Source organism: Salvia splendens, chromosome 10, assembly GCF_004379255.2.
Source record: "Salvia splendens isolate huo1 chromosome 10, SspV2, whole genome shotgun sequence".
Classification (NCBI taxonomy): domain Eukaryota; kingdom Viridiplantae; phylum Streptophyta; class Magnoliopsida; order Lamiales; family Lamiaceae; genus Salvia; species Salvia splendens.
Window position 1 is genome coordinate 11,013,256 of NC_056041.1, and position 24,660 is coordinate 11,037,915.

Genomic DNA, 24,660 nt, shown 5'->3' on the forward strand with positions numbered 1-24,660 from the left:
CATTCCCTCCTCAAGTCGAGAAATCCTTGAATTTGCATCCACAGAAATCACATCTTTGCAAGAATTTCTCAAAGAATTCTACCACAGTCCACAGCAACAGCAATAGATGAAACGCTTTGGATGCCGAAATCACAGAACCGTACAAAAAGCAGAAGATGCCATCGAATCCAATCAATTCCTCTCTCTTTCTGTTCTGCGTTAGTTGGTATTCAGAGCGAGGAAATTGCCTTGTTCAATGGCAGATAACGTTAGAAGAGACAACAACAACCTTGTTAATATTTAGAGCGACTAAAGTATTTATGCCCTTTTTACTTATTGATATTTTTACTCTAAGCATGTATTCATGTACTTAATCTATCTATTCCATAACATTTAAGGTAAAATATTGTGTTTATTAACTTATCATTCGTCATCATAATGCACGGGAAAGATTTATCACATAAATTAAATTGTGAAATGAAGTTTCTTTTAAATAATCATCACAATTAGGTAGATGATTGCTACATATGAAATATGAAAATCTTATATTTCTACTCTCAATAATGTTCTTTGAAGATTCGAAATAGTTTACTAAGAATAAATTGTTGACAACATTCATTTAAAATATGACAACTTGGTTAAAAATTTGTATTTAAATAAATATATAATGACATATATAATCATGACAAATATGATTATAAATTATGTACTATATTTGTAAAATATTTTGAATTTAAGTAAAATTTTAGATTTGTCTGCATAGATAGTAGTAGTATTTAATAATTATGATTATTTTAAACATAATTTTATTTAATATATCAAATATATATTTCTTTGTATTGATAATGTAGTTTTTAAACCAAGTTGACTACTAAAACATACGGAGTATGCAAATTATTAGAGTGTTTAGTTTGAATGGATAGATAAATTAATCCAAGTCAATTAGTACATACGTATGGATTGATGGCTCAAGTTTGAATTCAGATAACGCAATTACTAAGTAATTGACATTTCGAAACAGAGTAAGTAATACGGCACAGAATAATTGACATTTATTACGTTGCTAAGTTAATTACAATAAAAAGTACACATTCCATAAGTGAGCCATTCTTTTTGGCACATCTCTAAGAAAGTGTTGTTTAGTAGTTAAATGTTGTGTTTACCCAAAAAATGAATTATTATCAATTTACTTTGGATGCCTCAAAAGAGATGGAAAGGAGAGAGGAGTATTTAACAAGCGGCAATTATACCAATGTAGTTTATGCACACGACGTTGAAAATGTCAACTGTATCTGAATAAATTGAAATTTGCATGATATTTGCGAAACGGACTAATGAATCACATTCATTACTATAGTGTTAGGTATGATGAATTTTGGCTAGTGATCTACTTTATTCTCTATTGAAATGTATTACTCACATCAACCATCTCATAAGCAAGTCATTTTCTGTTGTATTCCACCTAAAATGATTCATTTGACTTGCTATTATTATTATTATTATTATTATTATTATTATTATTATTATTATTATTATTATTATTATTATTATTATTATTATGATTATTTTCTTTCATTTTTGATTTCCATTATAGGCGCATAGTATAGTCGTACTTCTATTTCATGTAGACAGTTGGGTGTTAGAGCTAGGAGAGATGGCATATGCAGCTGTGATTTCTTTGAAGCAAACAATACATCGCTTTCTTAACTCTTCACACAATCCCATTCCCTCTTCGAATCGAGAAATCCTTGAATTTGCATCCAACGCTATCACATCCTTGCAAGAATTTATCAAAGAATTCGACCAAAGCAACAGCAAGAGATGGAACTCTTTGGATGTCAAAATCAGAGAAGCCGTACAAAAAGCAGAAGACGCCATCGAATCCAATCACTTTCTCTCTCTACCCCAAGAGATACATTACTTTGTCGAAACCATGACGAAAATAAAGAACGATTTCACTCAAAATTACCCGCCACTCGACGACGACGAAGAAGAAGATGGTGATGATGCAGCCGTTTCAACATATAACGATCTCGGCTCTGAAATGATAGGATTATCCAATGAAATAGCCGAAATGAAAGAAGACTTGCTCAAACCACTGAGGCCCTACGGTTTTGGGGTTTACTCCCACGTCGGAAAGATAGGCTCTCTCAGAAGCATCACCGTAAAAGCCCTTTTCGACGATATATTCGTCGCAAAAGAAGAGCCCTTCGATCGTGGCGCGTGGGTGACCGTGGGCAGAAACTACCAATTCACAGAAATTCTCGCAAATATCATCGCTCAAGTAGATGATCAAGCACGAATTGATCATCATGATATGGAGAAATTGAGGAAGGATTTGTATGCGAGGTTGAAGGGTCGGAGATACATGATCGTATTGGATGATGTAGACGACGTTGAGGTTTGGGATGAGTTGAAAAACTCATTTCCGGAGCAGGACAATGGAAGCTTAATCGTGCTGACCACGGGGCTCATCGAAGTTGCCCAATTTGCAAATAGTTTTTATATTCACGAAATGCCGATGCTATTTGGTGACTTCTTTTGGGATTTCCTTCGAATGTTGATGTTTGGGTGCGAGAAGGAGATTGATCCAGAAATGGAGAGAGCTGGGAAGCAGATTGCTCAGAATTGTGGAGGAAGTCGAATTGCGCTTGCTAGAGTTATCCTCTTCCTATGCAAATTCGACATGACTCCAGATCATGAAAGCTGGACCAACCTAGCTGCGGATGAACAACACTCCATATTCGTCGTCCATGATGAAGTCCTCGAGGTACCATCGCCTACCTATTTTCTCTTTCTGTCTCTGATACGTGCATATCCACATGAGATCCCCATATCTTTATTAATTTGTTATTTTAATTTATCGTATCTTTAGGATATCTATTTCTTGCTCGTTAAGTTAGTATTCCTATTATAAATAGGACTATTGTTCTTCTCTCTAGTCAATCAATGAAGAAATATCATAATTCCCTATTTTACGTCTTCTTTACTTTTTACGCATAAATCCTATTTTTGGAGCTGATCCCGGGGAAAGCCCGTGACGTCCACCATTGTTATCTTCTCGTCGTCGATCTCTCGTCGACGTCGAAACCTTGTTAGGGGAGAACACCCTTAACAATTGGTGCTTCCATTGATGAACTCATGTCCGATTTTCAAGCAGGAATAGGGCGCACGGATCCTATGTGGTCGCTGCCCTCAATTTCAGATCCAGTGTTGACGCCGACGGCGTCGGACTCGCCACCCATTGATCCGATCCGTGTCATGTTCGAGCGTCTGGTCTCCGGCATGGCTAGGATGGAAGCGCGGATGGACGATTACGATCGTCGCCCGCCGTACACGTCGCGGCCAGAACCAGAGCCACCCTACAGCCGCCCATCGTCATCGCGCAACCCGCCGCGGCCGGAGCCCGATCCTCCCTACAGCAGCGCGAACGCACATCAATTGGAGGTAGCCATGCCCTACATCCCACAGTTCGCGACGGCGCCCGTCGCTATGCCGTCTCTGCCGGCAACCGCTCCTTTCTTGAATTTGAATGAAGGGTTTCGCCCTATCCCTAGTGGTGCATCGAACTCGTGGGATCTGTCCCCAGCATTGCGTGGACCCGCAACCTGGGATCTGCCCCCCCTGGCGCGCGCACACACCTCTTGGGACCTGCCTCCCACGTCGCGCGCACCCCCGCCATGGGATGCTTGGGGTAATCGTTTTAGCGATCACCACGCACACGGAGGAAGGTCGTCGTGGGGCACGCCGAGACAACACACCCCCGAAAAATACCCTGCATATGATCAATCGTTCCCTCACGGCTGGTGTCCAATGAGTCACCAACATTCAACAATATATCCATCAGAATTTAAGGACCTGGGTTCTGGTTTTTCATCTGTCGGGGAGGGAAGGAGTGAATTCATGGGTTACCCAAAGGAATATTGGGACTCTAATGATCAGTGGGACGCCGCTGATTCTCGATGCCTCTCGCCTCTCCATCTCCATCACGTTCCATCTACAAGATCGCTGCCTACTGCCGCCGCAATCCCGCCTCCACCAGCCTCGATATCTCTTTCGTGCAGTCCTGATTTCCGGTATGACTCAAAGGAACTCATTGCCGATGATAATGATGAAACAATTGAATCATGTCCAAATACTACAATTGATCGACTATCTAACCGAGATCAAGTTGGAGCGGAAGAAGTATTGCTAGATGTGGAAGAGAAGGATGGATTTCTCCAAGCTTTTGAGGTAGCTAATTTCGAGTATGTTGATGAAGCAGAAAAGGCAGTCGATGAGGAAGTACCGGCTCCACCATCAGAAGGGCTTGGGTGTTCATCACTTGCCTTTGTGCTGGCTGAAGAAATTGGTCCGATGCATATTGAGAAGTACTCTCAACTTGCTTCGCCTATTGTTCCACCGTCACCACCGCAGCGCTCACCCTCTTGCTGGAGCCCGACGGGCCCGACAAGCCATTGCTGCTCAGCCGCACCACTGCCCGCTGCAGCCGCTGCTCCCTCCTTGACTCGGCCCCCGCCAGCTCCTCCGTGCAGCCCCGATATCATGGGAGTTGAAGAGGCTTTGTTAGACGGTGAAGAGAAGGTTGGATCTTTTGCTATTTTGAGGTTTGCTCGAGTGAGAGGAGAGAAGTGCAGTAGTCGTGACAAAGTTGAGCGGAATGAGTTGTTGAGAGCTCATTGTCTCACATTTGGGATATTGGAAGAATTGGTTAATCATTCATCTCCAATAGGGGGAGTTGGATTTTCAAAGGGAGACATCTCTTTCTGTTCCACATTGAATCTGATCCAAAGTGAGAGAATGGCAATGGTCACCAATGGTGCTGCATTTATTCCAAGGCGACACTCCTGGCCGTTTGATCCCGGAGGAGATATATCTCATCTAGCTTATGTTATTAGCGACTCTCTTCGTTATGTCGTGGTTCCCACCTTGAGGACAAGGTGGATTTTAACCGCGGGGGAGTTGATACGTGCATATCCACATGAGATCCCCATATCTTTATTAATTTGTTATTTTAATTTATCGTATCTTTAGGATATCTATTTCTTGCTCGTTAAGTTAGTATTCCTATTATAAATAGGACTATTGTTCTTCTCTCTAGTCAATCAATGAAGAAATATCATAATTCCCTATTTTACGTCTTCTTTACTTTTTACGCATAAATCCTATTTTTGGAGCTGATCCCGGGGAAAGCCCGTGACGTCCACCATTGTTATCTTCTCGTCGTCGATCTCTCGTCGACGTCGAAACCTTGTTAGGGGAGAACACCCTTAACAGTCTCACAACTTATGCTCTTAATTTTCAAGAAATACATATACAACTGGATTGATCAATTTCATCTAGTCACTAAAAGGAATTGATCTTTTTCTATACATACCTTAATGCTGTTTTATGTAACCAGGTTTGTAAAATCAGAGAAGACTCATGTGTGCATACAGATGACAATAAGATGAAAATCACATCTCCACTTGAGATCTCTTTGGCTCTTAAACTAATCAAGGAGTATCTTTTTCCCCAAACATACTTTCCAAAATCAAAAATCATGCTGATCTGTGGAATGGCAGGTATTGGAAAGACTACTCTTGTTAAGAATCTTTTCGAAGATTCCTCAGTTTCGCATCACTATGACCATCGGGTGTGGGTGGCTCTCGGCCCAAAATATAAGCCAGAGGAAATCTTGATCGATATTCTAGCTCAGATATATCCTCACATCGATAGAGAACGTGTAAAAAATGATGCAAAATTAGCTGGGGATTTGTGTATGGAAATGGAATTATCATACAAGAGATGCTTCATTGTGTTAGATGATATGTGGAAGCCAGAGCCCTTGTACCACTTAAAAACTTTATTTCCAGACATTAGAGCTAATATCTTTGTGACAACCCGGCAACCTGTGCTAGGTCCATCATTTGGGCCAGATGATAGGTATTACACAGTGCGCTTACTCAATAAACAAGAAAGTTGGGATCTGCTTTGTCACAAGGTGTTTTCTGGTGTGCCATGTCCTCCTCGACTGGAGGAAGTTGGGAAGAAAATTTCTAACAAATGTGAAGGTCTTCCTCTTTTGATCCTCACAGTTGCTTATCTCTTGTCAAAAGCTGAGAAAACACAAGAGTATTGGAGAATGGTAGCAGAGGAAAGAAATTCTGTTTTCAAGGACGCATATGATCATATGCATAAGGTGTTATTTCCTAGCTATCAGTACTTACCACAACATCTGAAAGCGTGTTTTCTCTATATGGGTGTTTTCTCACTGAATGATGAGGTTCCAGTATCGAAGCTCATTGATTTGTGGGTTGCAGAGGGATTTCTTGAGCCAGATGCTTCTCAGACTGTAGAAGATTATGCTCTGAAATGTTTGAAGGAGATTGTTAATCGAAGTCTAGTTATGGTCCAACGCAGGGACTATGATCCCAAATCCAGTAAGACATGCAGATTTCATTCTGTGTTTTGGCATATGTGTAGCCGTGAAGCTGAGAAGAGCATGTTTTTCAATGCTTATACTAGACACGGATTGAAGGAGGAGCAAAGAAGAGTGTGCATTCGTAATAACATTTTGTTAGGCATCAAGCATGAGCATAACTCAATGTTATACACACGTTCTCTCTTATGCACTGGCCCATACCATCAGTATCCAGTACCAATACCTTTTAGGTCGAAGCTGCTGAGGATATTAGATGCTATGTCAATCCGTTTGTACGAGTTCCCAATCGAAGCAGTGGAACTCATACATCTAAGGTACCTTGCCCTCACCTGTGATGGGAGGCTTCCTGCTTCTATATCAAAACTCCGCAGCCTGGAGAAGTTGCTTGTGACAAGGCACTTGAACACCAAATCTCTTGAAGATTCTTCAATTCTGCCCATGGAAATCTGGGGTATGAAAGAATTGAGGTATCTACGTGTTGAAGGATGCAACCTACCTAACCGTAGTAGTGATGAGGTTTTAGCCAACCTCTCAACACTATTAGATGTGAACATTGATAGTTGCACTAAGGAGGTTCTAAGAGGTGTTCCAAATATAACGAGGTTAGGAGTCCGGATCCAGCTTGAGCCGGGTGATGATGGAAAGTCCTTCCATCACTTGAATAACATATCCAGTCTAGGCAAACTGGAATCACTTACTTGTGTGGTTGTGAATCCTGACTTAGATACTGTGAATCCACCTGTTCCGCATTCCATGTTCCCACTGGGTCTTAAGAAGCTGAGTCTAAGTGGGCTTGGATATCCATGGAGTTACATGGACATAATTGGCAGACTACCCAATCTTGAGGTGCTCAAATTACGATGCTTTGCCTTTCAAGGGCCAGTATGGGAAACAGATTATGCCAGTTTCGGCCAGCTTAAGCTTCTCTCACTCGAAGATACTGATCTAGTGCTGTGGCGAACAAGAAACCCAAGCTTTTTTTCTCTTAACTATCTTAGAATTAAACATTGCTACAATCTAGAAGAGTTCCCTACTTATTTGACCTGCAGTGTTCGAATGCTTCAAGTAGCTGAGTGCAGCCCTTCAGTTGTGACATGGGCAGAAAAAATGAAAGAAAATGATTTGGAGAATAGAATAGAAACGCTAACAATTGATGTCCATTCTTCTTGGGACGATGAGAATCTCGACTCATGACTGCGTGCTCACAAAGGTTAGTCTTTCGAATTCAATTTTATACTTTTATACATTTACTGGTATCCTATACAGTTCTTTTTGTATGTGTTTTTGTACATAAAGACTACTCCCCATTTCCAATGTTTTCTTATGCATACCTCTACTAGACTGATTATATTCTTTTGAATATGTTGATCTGCATTTTTATAATAGAAACTCACTTTCCCCAGATTTGTAAAGCTTGTGCATATAGTCATTAAGTACTGGTATAATTTTGAAGAGCTCCCTCTCATCGTATATCATATCGTCTGTTAAATTGGTTGAAGTAGATGAGTTTAACTCTATGTTATGAATTGGGCAGAGGAAATGAAAACAGGAACATCATGCCAGCTTACATGAAACAAGGCACTAGAGACTAATGGGATTCTGTGAAAACTTCAAATAATGACTATGAGTTGCTTCAGTATTAAGGCTCATTTTCAGTTTGAATTTGATTTATTTTTGCCACGGGGCGTGGCTATGATACGTGTAAATGGAGGATCAAGAAACTGCTACTGATTGAAGAAGCTAGAGATGGAGTATGTTGGATTCTTAGAGAAGCAGTTATTCAGTTCAATAACAAATGTCAATAAATAGCTATTGCATACATCTTCTATATTCAACCAATGAATCAGAACTTCTTCTTCCTAGTCTATCCTCTCTATCTATGTACTCTCTCTGCAAATCTCTTAAGCTCTTAACCTCATCCTTCCCTGCATCAGGTTGATTAAAACTGATTTAATGTTAGTTTAAGAAGAAAAAACCAACTATGTTTTCTTTTTATAATTTATGGAAAACTGCAATAGCAGTCCTGTGATTATAGGGTGGTTGCAAACTTTCAATATTGACCAGTTTCAATCTAAGGTCATTATCTATGTTCCTCTTGTTTATTTTAAGGTCAATATTGATGCAGGAGCAAAGCTGAAACGGACTAGACCATCGTGTAAATAATTTTTGTTTAAAATGAAGTTATATACGTATGTAGAAATTAAAAAATATTTTTAAGAATATTAAAATTATTCCAAAGAATAAATAAATACTACTATAGTCAATAATTAATTAATGAGTTTTATTGGTTAAAGGAAAAATAAATGTGTCAATGACAGTATGACACCTTGCAGAAGAATCAGAAGATGGGTCATTCAAATAGGCCTATAAGACCTAAGGCCATCCACCACGTTGTTCCTATACCGTTCCTACACCGTTCCTTAAACCACTATTTGAGGGCCCCACTGTACTTTTTTACTCCATTCCTTAACTAAGGAACGGAACCTGCAACCCACCGTTCCTTAACCGTTCCTTAAATTACTCCCTCCGTCCCGCACTACTCGCACTTATTTCCTTTTTGGGCGTCCCAGGTTACTTGCGCTCTTTCCATTTTTAGTAAAAATTTTCACCTACAGCCGTCATTTTTGACTTTCCTATACACTCATTCCTTAATCTCCGTGCCGAAAAGGAAAGGGGCGAGTAGCCCGGGACGGAGGGAGTACTATTCATTCAATTTCATTTTTTTTATTTACAACCCAATTCAATTTAAATAAACACACTTTAAAAAACAAACACACTTTATTAAAAAACACACAACATTAAAAAAAATTACAACTTAAACTTAAAAAAATAAAAAAGCACACAATTAAAATCCTAAAAAAATAAAAGTACACAATTTTAATAATTTCATCCGCCAAATTTTGCCCAAATGTACGTACGGGAGCGTCGTTGGGGCGGCGCGGCTTCTTCGGCCTCCCGTCGTCGATCTTCTTCAAGTGATTGTTGCAATATTTGACGCATTTGTTCAAAATGATCCATTAGTTTGATTAAATTTGGGAGAAGGAAACGAGAGTTGATTTGAGATGAAAATTGGGGTGGAAATAGAGAGGAATAGATGTGTGTTTGTGATTGAAATGAGTATGAAATAAGAGTATTTATAGAGTAAATAAATAAATAAATAATAAAAAAAATATAAAACGGATATAAAAAAACGGTCACATTACCGTTGCAAAAAAAATTTTTTTTATTAAATTCGTATTTTTTTTAAAAAAATTGAATTATTGCGTCACCGGGACGAAGCCCACTCGCGGGGCAGCGAGTGGGCTTCACGCGTCGAATGGGAGGCCGCCACGTCGCCTAGGCGCGTGGCGGAACGTTTCGTTCCGCGTTCCTCCGGAACGGAACGCGGCACGGCATAGGAACGGGGCGGCACGGAATGGCGACGGAACGCACGCCGCAACGCATGCTGCCGCGGAACCGTTCCGCCGGAACGGCATAGGAACCGCAACGGCACAGCTAGGCATGCACAAGGGTCGAAAACCGCCGGTTCAGGGTCATGAACCGGCGGTTCAAGGGTCGGGGAATGTATGAACCTGAACCGGCCCGCCTAGCTCCCGGCGGTTCCGGTTCCGGTTCAAAAAACCGGCGGGTTACGGGGCGGTTCAAAACCGCCGGTTTTCGGCTTGAACCGCCGGTTCCGGGCCGGTTCGACGGTTCGACGAATTGTTTTTTTTTTTTGCATTTTTCAACTTTTCAATTTTAATCAACTTACATTACACTTTTCAAGTTTGTTTTTTGTATGAAATGTGAGTAAATAAAATTGAAAAAAATACGGATAAAGTTGCAATTTTATTGAAATTGCATGTTTACAAATTACACGTTACAAGTTACAACAATTACAAATTGAAAACATATGGCGGTCTTGAAGTCTTAAACAAAATTTAAATACAAATGAGACTACTAGTGAAGAACTAATTACAAATGACAAGAAACGATGTTGAAGTTCTTAAACGTATAAGTGTATTACATATATACTCTTAACCGGCGAAGAAGATCTTTCTACATAACTAAATTAAGGACACCTTTAGCAATTCAACTTTAAATGTTGAGTTTCGTCTAACAATCAACAAATATAGTAGAATTGTCAAAAGTTTCCCTCATTTAGCCGTATAGAGAAATATACTTCATCGACTAGAGTATATACAAATACAATTATGTAATTGTTTTTGCATATACAAAAACATATGGCGGTTCAACCCTAAACCGGCGGGTTGTCCACGGTTTCCGTTAGAAAACCGCCGGTTTCTGATCGAAAACCGGCAGTTTTTGACCGGTTTTGCAGGCCTACACACTGACCCTACGGCCTAGCCTCTGAAAAGTTGCCGGAACCGTCAGAAACCGGCTCCCGAACCGGCGGTTTACCCCGCGAACCGCCGGTTCCAACGGCTATACTAAACCCCTACGCGAACCCTACGAACCCCTAACCTACGAAACACTATTTAACCCTTTGAACCGGCGGTTCGAACCGCCGAACCGCCGGTTCAGGTTCAATATATTGCCGAACCTGAACCAGCCCTTCCGACCCTTCAACCCTTCTGCCGGTTCAACCCGCCGGTTCCGGGCCTGGTTCCGGTTCATGAACCGGCAGGCCCGAACCGGCGGTTAACCGCCGGGCCGAGTCGGTTTGTGCATGCCTAGGCACAGCGTTGCGGGTGCCCTAAAAGCCAACTAAGCCCTAGATGTCATCTAAATTCTAAACCATAAAACCCATGATTACAAGCCCATTCTCCTATATCTATGACTACAAGTTTTGTTAAAAAGAAAAAATTTAATATAGATAAAAGAAAATCAATTTTTGTAAATGAATCAAAATTGAAAATATGAAATCAATTATGGGTGGAGAGAGTTACATTTATTTTACCTATAGTTATATTTTTAAAATTTTTTCAAATTTCTACGTAAATGTCTCTCAATTCTTCAAAATGTTCTCACGTACTATATTTTTGCAACTCATAAATTAAATTTCTAGCTCCGCCCCTACCGTCGCCGCCACATCAAACACACACATTTCACGTTTGCCTAGGCCGTTGCAAATCGGTGAGCTTAGGAGAGAGACGGTTACCAATCCCACCTATTTTATATTACGAGGTCAAAACTAATAAGCTCTTAGGGCATCCCCATCCGTGCTCCACGGATGTGGGCTCGGACCCACTTTTATTACTTTTTTACTCTCTGCTCTTAGGCAAGAGCACAACACTCACATTCATACTCTTCCGCAAGGACATGCTCAAGGGTCCCACCATTCTATTATTCAATTTAAATAAAAATATTTCCACAATTTTAGAATGCATTAAAAATACCCGGAACACTATTACAAATTACTAAAAAAATAAAAATTACATAATTCAAATCCCAAAAATTAAAAATTACATAATTAAAATCCCAAAAATTTAAAATTATATAATTAAATTCATAAAATTAAAAAAACCCACTACTAGTTGGTCGAGGAGGAGGGGCGGGGGTAGTGGCGGCGACATAGGCTTCATAGGCGACACGATATTGTTCATAATATTCTTGTTCTTCGCGCTCCGCTTCAGCCATGATATCGATGAAATTCATTTTTAGAGAGGGTTTGAGTGAGAAAGGAAGATGTAGATGCGTTGTATGAAAAAATATGAATGAGAGATGATTTGATGTGAAAAATGGATATTGAATGTATGTATTTATAGATGATTTTGGGAATAAAAAATTATAAAAAAATAAAAAATAATAAAAAAAACTAGTAATAAAACGGCCATATTTTTGGGAATCTGAAAAATATATATTTTTTTAATTTTTGGTATTATTTTTGTTTTTTTTAAAAAAAGAAAAAATGAATTGCCAACGGCATTGCCGTTGGCCAATCAGGAAACGCCACTTCAGCTTCTCGCTGCCACGGACGTGCTCGATGCATCGAGAGCGCCGTGTCAGCGGTAAGAGCGCAGCGGCGAGCAGGGTGGTGCCGCGCCAGCGGCACGGACGCCGTCCGCTGGCGCGAGCACCGCTGCGGATGCTCTAAGCTTGGTAAAAAACTATTTTACCAAACACACCAAAAATAATCTTGCTGTCTTTCCTTCATATTCAGTTATTCACAGATATTTTAAAGGATATCTGCCTTGACCGACACAGCATATGGAATAGAAAAATATCATTTTAAAAATCAGAAAAGTTGCTTTGTTAATTCAATTTTGCTGTGATGACAAATAATTGTACTGGCCAGATTTAATAATAATAAAACGTTAGCTTAGAGCTTCTGAATGGTCGAACCAAGTTTCAATATATTCAGATTATTCTTCTACTAAATTAACCAAAAAATAAAAAGAATCTTCCACACAATATATTAATACTAATAATCATGTGCATACATTATATTCAAGTCTTAACACCAGCAGTTAACTCGATTATACAAGTGAACCAAGTAGCTTATAATGCACATTATACATTTAATTATTCTTACCTGACTAGCTAGTCGTATAATATAATGATAAACTATGCTTCTATTCGAAATCATAATGTTTCTATATTTTACATCATTTCATCATCCTGTAACACACAGTAAAAGAACGAAAAAAAAATATATTTAAAAATATAAAAACCCCCCAAAAAGAAAAATAAAATAATTTTGATCAAGAATGAGGGGTTTCAACAATGGTTTCCAATGCAGGCTGCCACGATCTTTGCCTTGAAAACCTCCCAACTTGCAGCATCGAATCACCACCACCAACTACATCAAACTCCTCCACACCATTGTCGTCTGAGCCACTCGGAAACAGACAGTTAAATTCAGGAAAAATCTTGGAGAAATTTGAGGCTGCAGCATGCTTCATTCCTTTGGTCGTCTTGTGCGTCAGAAACTTGAGCTCTTCCTCGGTGAGGACGGAGTATAGCATTTCCATAGGCAGAAGGAAATAGACCTGCCCGCTCTCCAGCTCTTCCTCCGCGCAAACGCCGGGCACTCGCTGCCCGACTTTCAGCTGACCGGATTCGCACAGGAACTGCCCGGGAAACTCAAGCATGATTTCTGCTGCTTTGATTGGTGACCTTGTGTAGACCAGCAATCTGCCGTCGCTGCAGAGGATTTTTACTTCATTGGTGCTGATGATTGAAGGAGCACACATTGCTACATTGCCCATTTTTTTGAGGTTTTTTTTGGGAGGAGAAGAGAGGGAAGGAGGGACGAGGAGGTGAGTGTAGTTCACTATTTATATAAGGTTTTGATGGTCATGGCACCTTTAAATTTAGATTTACATGTATTAGTATGAAAGTTGTGTGTGTGTGTGTGTGTGTGTGTGTGATGGTTGTTGAGGAGGGAGGGAAGAAAGGACAAGGGAGAAATTATTAAACTATATTGTTGGTTATGTTGTATAAAGAGTATATTTCATTAATTAGGATATTGTTTAGGCAAGCTGCACACAATGAAATCATCAAAGTAGCTATTGACAGGGTGATTTAGGGAATATAAAATGGAGAACATTATTAAGTAGGTAGGTTGTGTACAAAGTATTGGTGCAACGAATGTAGATGATTTGAGGATTTTTATACGACAAATTGGAGCTAAAAGTAAATAATGTAAAAAGTTGTAATGGTTCTTAAAATCATAAAATTTGACCAAAATTTGGTATTTTCTACCAGCTTAAAACTTAATACTAGTAGTTAATAATAACAACCTACACTTCATTGGAAATTTTCATTGAGTATGATTTTTTCTTAAATTAAATTTGACATGGCACGTTAGATTATGTAACAAAATTGTCAACATGTAACAAAATTGTCAACATAAGAAACGACGCCACTTTTAATAAGGGTAGATGATATTGTTTTGTGCATTACTTGAGTTTATAACCAATCTTATATTAGACCGAAATTCCAAATCGTGGAAAACTCATTACACTGCATAAGTTCATAATTTTTTCAATTAAATTTAAAGTTTGTGGAAAATATTGTCCGATATTTGAGATTGTATGGACCAATAAACCTTAATATTATGACTCTACTAATAAATTCGCTAAAGATGCATGTTAGTATGTTTATATGTTCATTTGTCTTTTAGCAAAACAATAGTTTCATGCTAGGGTTGATTTGCTATTTATCTGGTCCCATTATACATATATGAGGCATTTCAACTGGACCCATTTCAAAATAAATTGTGTTTGTCCGCTGAAATATGTTCGTGTTGTGTCACTAAATATCAGTTGCTTAGTGAAGACGACTCTTTCAACGATCAACCACAAAAATTATATTACAACGAGAATCCATTACTATTTGGACAGTCGATTGCACATTATTAGATCATTGAGAAAATACTACTTCAACTTTCGGGCCGCAAACTACAATTATTACATAAATATTCTGACTGATTAATGAGTATGTAAAGAGGATAGCTAGAGGCATAATAATATAAGATATGATCCAAAATTGAAATAACTTGTTTTGGCTTAAAGTGGTTAGATAAAATTATATTGCTGCAAGCACATGGTAAGGGATGGAACTACCGTTGGCTCTATTCACAAGCCACACAAGGACAACACCAAACCAATTATAGGTGATGGTATCACTTATTTCTTTGCTACTTTTCTATTTGTCTACTCACCAAACTTGATTGCTCTAATTAACAATCCCCTACTTACAAAAAAATTGGGACGAAGTCATAATCATGAAAACATTGAAGAAAAATTTGATGAGCTGTTGAAGAGGGAATCTGAATTCTTATTTGGATCTTAGGTTAACTGTTAATAAATTTGTCAATATCCTACCATCATCCATAGGTAGGAAGTCACTATCAAGTTCAATTCCAACAAATTCACCTATAAAAATATATATGATGCTTGTTTTTGAACTATTATGAGGAAATGTGTGTACAAGCATGTTATTAGGGAATTTGGTTACAATTACATACGAATGGGACCAAATTAATACTGTATTTTAGTACTACTAAATAAGGAATTAATTACCTCATCCGCTTCAAATTTTCAATTCCATAATTTTATAGGATTAATTGCATATGAAAGCATCGCATTAGGCCCAAATCTGGTTTGTAACATAACTTTTAAAGTGTAAAACTTGGCCAATATTTCAGTTTGTTACAATTGGAATCATTCCTAAATTAATTATCCAATTATTAAAAATCGACGTTTTAAATTTCAATTATCTAATCTAAAACAAATTAGAAGTTTAGCAAAAACTTTTGCTACCTATCAAGTCATGGCAAATCAAATTTAGGTTAGGTGCCTTGATATAAACATATATACTTTTTTTATATAGAAAGTGTTACAGATTAAATATGATAGAAAGTGTTACAGATTAAATATGAGAACTCATCCTCCCAAAAGTTTATTAAAATGACAAATCCACATCCACAGTGCTGCCATAAAATTTCATAATGCACCTTCGACCTGGCGCAGCTGTGCCTCCAGTCCACCCTGCTCCTTCGGCCTTTTCCAGAAAATACGAAGAGATGGAGGACGAATAAGAGAGATTGGGAACCGAAGGCAAAATGTTCAAGATTCTCTCTTAGGCCATCCACAATAGGAATAGCCCAGTAATAGCCCAGCCATAGCCCAGTCACTGCCACATCATCAGCACTAAAAATCCTCCTGCCACATCATCAAACCAAGCAAATAGCCCAGCAATAGCCCAACCATAGCCTAGCCACATAATATCCACATCACTATTAGTAAATATATACAAAATGAAATAATTAACAATCACACAATATACGAAATTTAATTTACGATACATATACGGGAAACATTAATAATACTGTTAAAATTTTAAAAAGTACAATAATTTAAAAAAAGTACAATAATTTAAAAAAATTTACAATAATTTTTAAAAAAGTACAATAATTCACTCCTCGTAGCCGTCCTCGTCTCCTCCGTCGCTGTCGCCACCATCGCCTCCGCCTCCGTCGCCGCCGCCTCTACTTCCGTCGGCTTCCCTCCGTGCCGCCTCCAAATCCTCCTGCATGCTCAGGAGCAATGTTTGAAGCAAACTCCCTGAAGTAGACTCGTTGTTGAGATCCATTTACCGTTGTTGATCTTGTACAGAAATTTAGATAGAGAGAGTACTCGTTAATACAAGTGGTGCGAATGAAAATGACAGGCAAGTCGCGTATATATAGTGTTTCGGAAACAAAAAAAATTAAAAATTCGCGCTAGGCGGTGCGATAGGCGATCCGGACGCTGCAATAGCGCCTAGCGGATCGCCTAGCGCACCGCCTAGCGCCGCGGAACCCCGAGCGCTAGGCGGTTTTTTTTGCGAAATCCGGTAGGCGGCTGCAATAGATCGCCTAGCGCCGGCGCTCGGCTAGGCGGTGCGCTAGGCGCTATTGTGGATGCTCTTATGGTTGGAACTTGGAAGGAAAGGTAGACAATTGTTTTCTTCGTGCTTCGTGCTACGACAAACATCCTAAAATCTATGAAGAAAAACGAGCTTATTTGATTCATCATATCAATTCCTTCTAAGGAACAATTAAATTCTACAAACACGTGGAATTAAATTAAGACTAAAGGCTCATTTTGGTCCTTAACATATTGCGATTTTTTTATTTTAGTCCAAAACATTATCTTTTGAATTATTCGGTCTCTCACAAATAAAAACGGGTCACATTTGGTCCATTTTGGACTGTTCTGTCAAAAATTTGACTGTCAACGAATTTTAATTACATTTTGACCGGATTAAGTTAATAAATATATTTTATTAATGTCTAATATCTAATTAACTCAAATCTAATAAATTTATTTTGAATTTTGGAATGGGTGTTTTATCAAACATTTGGTGTGCAACCAAGTTTGTACCACTTCTTCTTGCTCTCACCATTCCAAAGAAAACACAAATTGTTCCACCACTCCAGATTGTTCACAACAACACTACAATTAAGCCGATTGTTCACCATTCCAAATTTTTCATCATCTCAAACTCCATTACTTCAACTACTTAAATTTTATTTAGAATAAATGTAAAATGAAAATACAGAAAATGAATTAATCAAATACTCTGAAATACTCCAACTCCTGCTTCGCCCACCCCAAAGTCATGGCCGCCGGCATCCTCACCTCCGCCGCCCTCCTCCTCTCGGCGCCACCAGCCTCATGAACCTCGCCTACAAGCTCATCCCCATCGCCATCTTCCTCGGCATCTAGCTCGCCCAGGGCCTCTCCTTCGCCATCACCGCCGTCAAATATATCAAATCCGAGCAAAACTTCGCCAAATCCAAATCCGCCGGCGACTGTCCCTAGCTCGGCCTCGACGGGCTCATCCTAGCCCTGGCATGTGCCTCCTTCATCCTCCTTATTAACGGCTCTGGCAACGAAACCGAATAGAAACCAACCAAGTCGATGACATCGAAATCAATTGACCAAATCGAAGAAAAAGTAGAAAAATCCTAAATTCATCACATCAATTCCATCCGTATTCCTTACTTTTTTACCTCAAGCATTCAATCACTTTTTTTTACCTAAAGCAATCAATCACTTCAAACCATTAGAAATCAATTTAATCAAAATCTTGAAGCATTCACGGAAGGAAGGGTTCATAAAAATGCACAATTTCACTGATGATGAACTTGAGTCACTGTAATACCTGGGGTTCTTCGTTGCGTCGCTGAAAGGGGAAGAAGGAAGAAGATGAAAGAGAAATAAAAGTGCTTATATACTTTATTGCGTGTCTGAAAGAGAAAGAATGAAGAAGGAAGAAGAATAATTGTTTATTTTCTAAATAATTAAAAAATGTAATCAATATATATAATTGGGTCAAAATTGGCTTAACAGTCATTGACCGTTTATTTATCACGGCGCCGTCCATTTTGGACTGATTTCGGCCCGATTTCAAATGTGAGGGACCGAATAACTCAAAAGATAATGTTTTGGACCAAAATTAAAAAAATCGCAATATGTTAAGGACCAAAATGAATATTTAGTCTTAAATTAATGATCTGAGTCTCAGACATAAACAAAGATATATACATGGTGATGTGCAGCCGAAAATACTTTTGAGTTGGAGAGGGAATGAGGGCATAAACGGATCACTTGTTATAGAAAATTATTGTTTTCACTACAAAGTTTCTATTTATACACAATATATTAACGAGGTGCGATTGTCCATTGCAAGAAGAAGGCCTATCAAAGGCCCTTCCCATATGTTCGTTGGAACGGCCTAGGCTGATCCCATTATCTTTTTTCTTTTTTGATTTTTTAATCCATATTTTCTAATATATATACCCCATCCCCTTCATTCTATTTCCCATACCATCATCTTTTTCTTCTCTCACTAATTTTATTTAAATTTGCACCTCGTTGTATTTTTCTTTTCAATATTATAATACAACGAATATTTTTGTTTATTAATATTTTTGCATTTAAATTTATTTAATTTGATAACATATTAAATATAGAAGTGCTAATTAAAAATTAAAATAAAATAATGATGACGTAAAAATGAAATGGAATAAGAGGATCCTTCCATTGCAGGTAGATAGACTATTAGGTCAAATGCTGATGTAGAATGAGAGGGCCCTATGGGAAAGACCTATGGAAACGGAAGTGCCCTAGTTAGTGGTATTCTTATTTCTTTTAGTGGGTAAACTTTATCAGATAAGAGCATCCATAGTGGGGCGGATGATAGGCCGCCCGATGCCTCAGGCACGCCATCGTCCGCCACTGTGGGTGCGCGGACGACGGACGATGCGTCGTCCGCGCCCTAAGCTTAGTCCGCGGATGAAGCGCGGACGATAGGGCATCATCCGCGCCATCGTCCGCCCACTGTGGGCGACGCGGACGATGCAACGCGTTTTTGTTTTTTTTTTTTTGAAATTTGTCTATTTAAAGCTCGATTCTCATTCTATTTTTCATACGAACATTTCTCGCATCTCTCATTTCTCTCATCTCTCACATTTCTCCATCTCTCACAAGCCAAAATGAACCACGACGACGACCGGAGTTCCTCTGAGGACGGTAGTCCGACCTTGACTCAAGCCTTAGATGCAGCCGTTCAAGGATTACCTACGAGCTTCAATGAGGTTCTATCTAGACAGGCCTCAATGCGCAACCAACACGACCATGCGCAGCTCATGAACGACATGATTGAAGAAGTGTGGGCTCGTAACCGCCGTCGCTGAGTTTGCGTATTTTTTAAAAATTCGTATTGTAATGTATTAATTTTATAAATGAAATGAAGGTTTTTCCCAATTTTTGTAGTTATTTAAATATTCAAATAAAAGAAAATGCTTAGGGCGCCCCACTGCAGGTGGAAGGGCAGAAGGATAAAATGCTGACTTGGCGGTGCATAGGGCGGGCTTTAGGGCGCGTCTTAGGGCGCCCCACTGATGCCCTAAAGCTCCAACATCTTCTCTTTCATCCTCTCATTTTTGCACTTATTTGAAAATTGCAGTGCTCCTTTACCATATAAATATTTCTTGAATCTCAATTGATTATCTACTCAAAAGTAAAGAAATTCAATCAAAATATAAGATTGATCATCTCATCCATAAATGACATTAATTAATCCATCTGCCATGAAACACCCCACTAGTTATGAATCAACGTAGCACTAGTGTAGCACTTGTTATACTTAATAGTCCATATTAAATAGAGATACGAGCATTATACTACTCCTAATAATTATCACTAAACAACATTAGGGGATGATGTTGGTTAATCTGAGGCCTTGAAGCTTGATGAAGATTTATATGGCAGCTGAACCTTTTCTGCCTCTTTATGATCCTTTGTTTTACCCCATACCACCATGTACAACCCAACAACAGTCACCACAGCTCCACCAGCCCTGCAAAATTCCAATTCACTCGATGAAGATTTTGCCTAATTGTAAACGACAAAACGGTTCTATATAGACAACGGCAACGTTTTTTTCACTAAAAGCGCTACTTACATTCCAACTCTCATTTGCTCGGCAAAAATGAAAGAACTCAAAATTGCGACGATGATCAAGTTCAAAGGATTGAATGCTGTCAGGAAAACTGGCCCTTTAGCATTTATCACCACTCCAGCAAGATAAAAACTCATTCCAGAATTGAGTATTCCCTGTATCCCTCACACAATATTAATAAATAAACAAAACGTGATAATTTTAGATCATTTTTTTTATCATAAATTATGACTTACACCATAAACATAAGCCAATAGCTTAGCGTCCCATCCCAAAGCCCATATGGCGGTATTGCCCCTAAAGTGAGCGCAGTTCCGATGACTGCTCCGATCATGCAGGTGGCCGCTGTGAGGGAAAGTCCGGCTCAATGATCTGAGTCTCAGACATAAACGGCTGGTTATCAGAACTTTACCCAATTTATTGTTCGTCGGCAGGGCAGCTTCGATTTCCCTCCAGTCTAAGGGAGTCCACACGTCGTCCATGAAGAGTAAGAACCTTCCCTTCTCCAGATGAGACCGGACTAGTGGGCGAAGTTCGATGATGTCGTTGCCAGACATGTCTTCGCGGGTGAACTTCTTGAGAATGGTGAGGAACACCTCTCTCACATTGAACTCTTGAGAAACATACACCCAAATCAACACCGGGAATTCGAATAGGCAAGACCGGCATGCCCACGATGGAGATAACATCAAGTTGCTCTGTTTTTTCACTCAAATATTCGAGTAGATTGCTTCCTGATCTGCGAAACCCACTACATTGTCTTCTCTCAACACCAATGCTGTCTGCATACAAACCAATAAGGCAATAACCCATCACCAAGCAATGGATCCTAGACAAGGAAAAGAGTTGAGAAATGGAGTAGTACCTTTTTTGAGTATATTGTGATGGGATGTGCCTGGGGTGGAAGCAGATCCAAGTCTTCGTCGTCGCTAAGAACTAAGAACGTTTGCTGGGCCCATGCTGGCACCATTGTTTGATTTAGCGTTTCAATTTCGATTCTCATTTTAGCTACATCCATACATAACAGTGGTAGTTGTAATTTAAGAATCAAAATCAAATTGAATCAAAATATACTCCATGTTTTAAGAAGTTGTTCGACTTTGTAAAGTAGGTAAAAAAAATAATTGATGGAATGTGAGTCTTACTTTTACATATTGATTTAATAATAAAATAGAATGAAATGAGTTAATGGAATTGAGGATCCACTAACTAAATACTAGCAAAAGTGAAATATGAAAAAAAATTGAGACATTTAATGGCGGGCGGACGGAGTAATTATTATTTTTTTTTTTCGTCTCAAGTTGCTGCAGTATTTTCCCACCAAATTTAAAAAATTAATTTTTAATAAATAGAGAAAGAGTAAGGTATGGAAAAATGTGACATACTTGAGATTAAATATTTAATTTTTTATTATCAAATTGTTAAAAAAAATAAAATAATGTATATATGACTTTATTTAAAATTTCAATTAAACACCAAACCGAAATCCAACAACTAAATTGAATTTAATTGGTCAATCTATAGTTGGATTCAGTTATTCATATTCCCAATATTTTTCGCTTCCTGTGGATTAAGAAATGAACAATATCAGCAACTATAATTATTTAGGCATGATACGTGTGCAGTGCGCTTACAAAAATTTCTCTCATTATTTTATATGCCCTACTTCAACTTGGTTACTTCTGTTCTACGTAATTGATCATTTACTAAAATACTAGTATTATTTTACTTAAAGAACATTATTCATTGTTTGCAAAAAAGATACCAGTATATGGGACAATAATTAATGAAAAATTGAATAATTCCTTACAAATTAAATCTCTAACAACAACCAACTATTTGTTTTTTAATTTGAAAATTTGGAGAAAATTTTAGCCTGGGCACTCGAAAACCTTTTGTTGAACACAAATTCATCTCATTTAAGAATAGATCTAATACATGCCAAATGAAATGAACATCAATCATGAATAGAGTGAACAAAAGAATAAGAAAAGAAGGACCAAATCAACAACAATCGTTAGTTTATTGTGACCAGTGTAATAGCAGTCTTAATATCTTGCTAATTTATAGAATTAAGATTGTAAACTTTCACCTCGGGATAATTATATTCTGACCATCACCACAACCTAAAATCCCAGGAAATATTGCTAAATTTGGTAATGGTTTCATATTTTATACCTATAAAAGTAGCTTTATTTTGTTGTCTTAGCTCAATCTATAATTATTAGGTAATCCTCTAATTTTTATCTTGAAATAGTTGATTTGCGATCAGAAGAATCATAAGCTCTTCTTCATTTATTAAAATTTATACTTTGATTTTCAGAACTTGACATAGTAATATAAAGTGTGATAGGGAATTATAGGCTGTCAAATGTCAACTGATTCAATCAAAATTCAAAATGTTAGTTTGACTGTCACCTGAGCTAAGCAAAATTTAGTTAGACTGTCATCTGAGTCGAGCAAAATCTTAGTTTGTCAATGCTAGAAAGAGTTTTAACGACACACTGCTGTATAATGAGAACACATAAAAATTCTTGGTACATGAGTTCAAAAGGATAAGAGTTTAAAAGATAATTAGGCCTTAGAGCATCCGCAACGCGGTGCCGTCGCCGTTCCTATGCCGTTCCGGAGGAACGGTTTCGCGGCGGCACGCGTTGCAGCGTGCGTTCCGTCGCCATTCCGTGCCGCCACCGTTCCCATGCCGTGCCGCGTTTCGTTCCTCCGGAACGCGGAACGAAACGTTCCGCCACGCGCCGAGGCGACGTGGCGGACTCCCATTCGACGCGTGAAGCCCACTCGCTGCCCCGCGAGTGGGCTTCGTCCCGATGACGCAATAATTCATTTTTTTAAAAAAAAATTCGAATTTAATAAAAAAAAAAAATTTTTTTTTTTATTAACGGTAATGAGACCGTTAATTTTATAGCCGTTTTTTTTTTTTAATTTATTTATTTACTCTATAAATACTCCTATTTCATACTCATTTCAATCACAAACACACATCTATTTCTCTCTATTTCCACCCCAATTTTCATCTCAAATCAACTCTATTTTCCTTCTCCCAAATTTAATCAAACTAATGGATCCTTATGAACAAATGCGTCAAATATTGGAACAATCACTTGAAGAAGATCGACGACGGGAGGCGGAAGAAGCCGCTCCGCCCCAACGTCGCTCCCGTACGTACATCCATCGTAACCGGGAGGAAGCCGCCGCAAGGTTAGTACGCGACTACTTCTGCGATAACCCGGTTTGGGGAGATACGTACTTCCGTCGCCGTTTCCGCATGGGGAAACCGTTATTTCTCCACATCGCGAATACTTTGGCAGCCCGGGAAGAGTTCTTCCAGGAAGGGTTCGACGCGGTCGGACGTCCCAGCCACACGACGCTGCAGAAATGTACTGCAGCAATCCGCCAGCTTGCGACTGGACAAACGGCCGACATGTTCGACGAATACCTCCACATCGGAGATAGCACTGGGCGAATGTGCTTGCTCAAATTCTGCAAAGGCATCCGGGCAGCCTTCACCGACGAATTTCTCCGGAGGCCAAGCACGGCCGATTGTCAGTTCCTTCTCGACCTTCACGAAACAGTGCACGGATTCCCAGGGATGCTCGGCAGCGTCGATTGCATGCACTGGCAATGGAAGAATTGCCCGGTGGCGTGGAAGGGGTCCTACACGAGCGGCCACAAAGGTACCCACCCAACCGTTATACTCGAGGCTGTTGCCGACTACCGCCTTTGGATCTGGCACGCGTACTTCGGGGTCCCCGGGTCGAACAACGACGTAAACGTGCTCAACCAGTCCGACCTCTTGACCGAAGTTTTGGATGGTAAAGCGCCGACCATCAACTTCGTCGCCAACAATCGGCTTTATAAAATGGGGTACTATCTCGCCGATGGCATCTACCCGAAGTGGCCTACCTTCGTGAAGACGTGCAGTGGGTCTGCGAACCCAAAGCAGGCTCTTTTTGCGCAGAAGCAGGAGGCTGCTCGCAAGGATGTGGAGAGGGCGTTCGGGGTTCTCCAAGCGCGCTTCAACATCATCAAAGCCCCGGCTCGTACGTGGTTCATGGAGAACATGGTCGACATCATGTATACGTGCATAATCTTGCACAACATGATTGTCCAAGACGAAGGACCCGAGGCGGGAAATTGGTTCGACCCCGAATCCCCCGGAAGCTCAACCGCAAGTAGTCCGCCTCGAAGTGGAGCGCATCCGTCTATACAAGAACGGTTATCTATTCGTGCAAGGACACGCGACTCTAGCGCCCACACCCAACTCCAACATGATCTAATTGAGCACATTTGGGCAAACTTTGGCGGATGAAATTATTAAAATTGTGTACTTTTATTTTTTT

The 24,660-nt window shown here is 39.3% G+C and overlaps 3 protein-coding genes across 4 annotated transcripts; 1 reads left to right on the top strand and 2 right to left on the bottom strand.

Annotated features, from left to right (window-relative positions):
• Positions 1–1,632: 1,632 nt before the first annotated feature.
• LOC121750646 (putative disease resistance RPP13-like protein 2) lies at positions 1,633–8,268 on the top strand. The gene is made up of 3 exons (XM_042145221.1): positions 1,633–2,749; positions 5,381–7,613; positions 7,938–8,268. The coding sequence occupies exons 1-2, from the start codon at positions 1,634–1,636 to the stop codon at positions 7,595–7,597; spliced, it is 3,333 nt and encodes a 1,110-aa protein (XP_042001155.1). The 5' UTR covers position 1,633; the 3' UTR covers positions 7,598–7,613; positions 7,938–8,268.
• Positions 8,269–13,047: 4,779 nt separating this feature from the next.
• Positions 13,048–13,554, bottom strand: LOC121752608. Its single transcript, XM_042147730.1, has one exon. It carries the CDS (start codon positions 13,552–13,554, stop codon positions 13,048–13,050), a length of 507 nt encoding a protein of 168 aa, XP_042003664.1.
• A 6,367-nt stretch (positions 13,555–19,921) lies between these two features.
• On the bottom strand, positions 19,922–21,285 carry LOC121751405. 2 transcript variants are annotated; one of them, XM_042146141.1, is made up of 4 exons: positions 21,168–21,285; positions 20,539–21,084; positions 20,306–20,457; positions 19,922–20,200 (listed from the first exon to the last, which is right to left on the bottom strand). In XM_042146141.1, the coding sequence occupies exons 2-4, from the start codon at positions 20,989–20,991 to the stop codon at positions 20,071–20,073; spliced, it is 735 nt and encodes a 244-aa protein (XP_042002075.1). In that variant the 5' UTR covers positions 20,992–21,084; positions 21,168–21,285; the 3' UTR covers positions 19,922–20,070. The 2 variants fall into 2 exon arrangements, with proteins under 2 accessions (XP_042002075.1, XP_042002074.1); XM_042146140.1 differs by having other exon boundaries at positions 20,539–21,268.
• Positions 21,286–24,660: the final 3,375 nt, after the last annotated feature.

Bases quoted from the DNA above. Each gene is read 5' to 3' on its own strand.
- LOC121750646 (XM_042145221.1), top strand. From the start codon at position 1,634: ATGGCATATGCAGCTGTGATTTCTTTGAAGCAAACAATACATCGCTTT. The intron at 2,750-5,380 runs GTACCATCGCCT...TTATGTAACCAG, and splicing joins TCCATGATGAAGTCCTCGAG to GTTTGTAAAATCAGAGAAGA.
- LOC121752608 (XM_042147730.1), bottom strand. From the start codon at position 13,554: ATGGGCAATGTAGCAATGTGTGCTCCTTCAATCATCAGCACCAATGAA.
- LOC121751405 (XM_042146141.1), bottom strand. From the start codon at position 20,991: ATGTTATCTCCATCGTGGGCATGCCGGTCTTGCCTATTCGAATTCCCG. The intron at 20,458-20,538 runs GTAAGTCATAAT...TGAGGGATACAG, and splicing joins TATTGGCTTATGTTTATGGT to GGAATACTCAATTCTGGAAT. The intron at 20,201-20,305 runs GTAAGTAGCGCT...GGAATTTTGCAG, and splicing joins GAGCAAATGAGAGTTGGAAT to GGCTGGTGGAGCTGTGGTGA.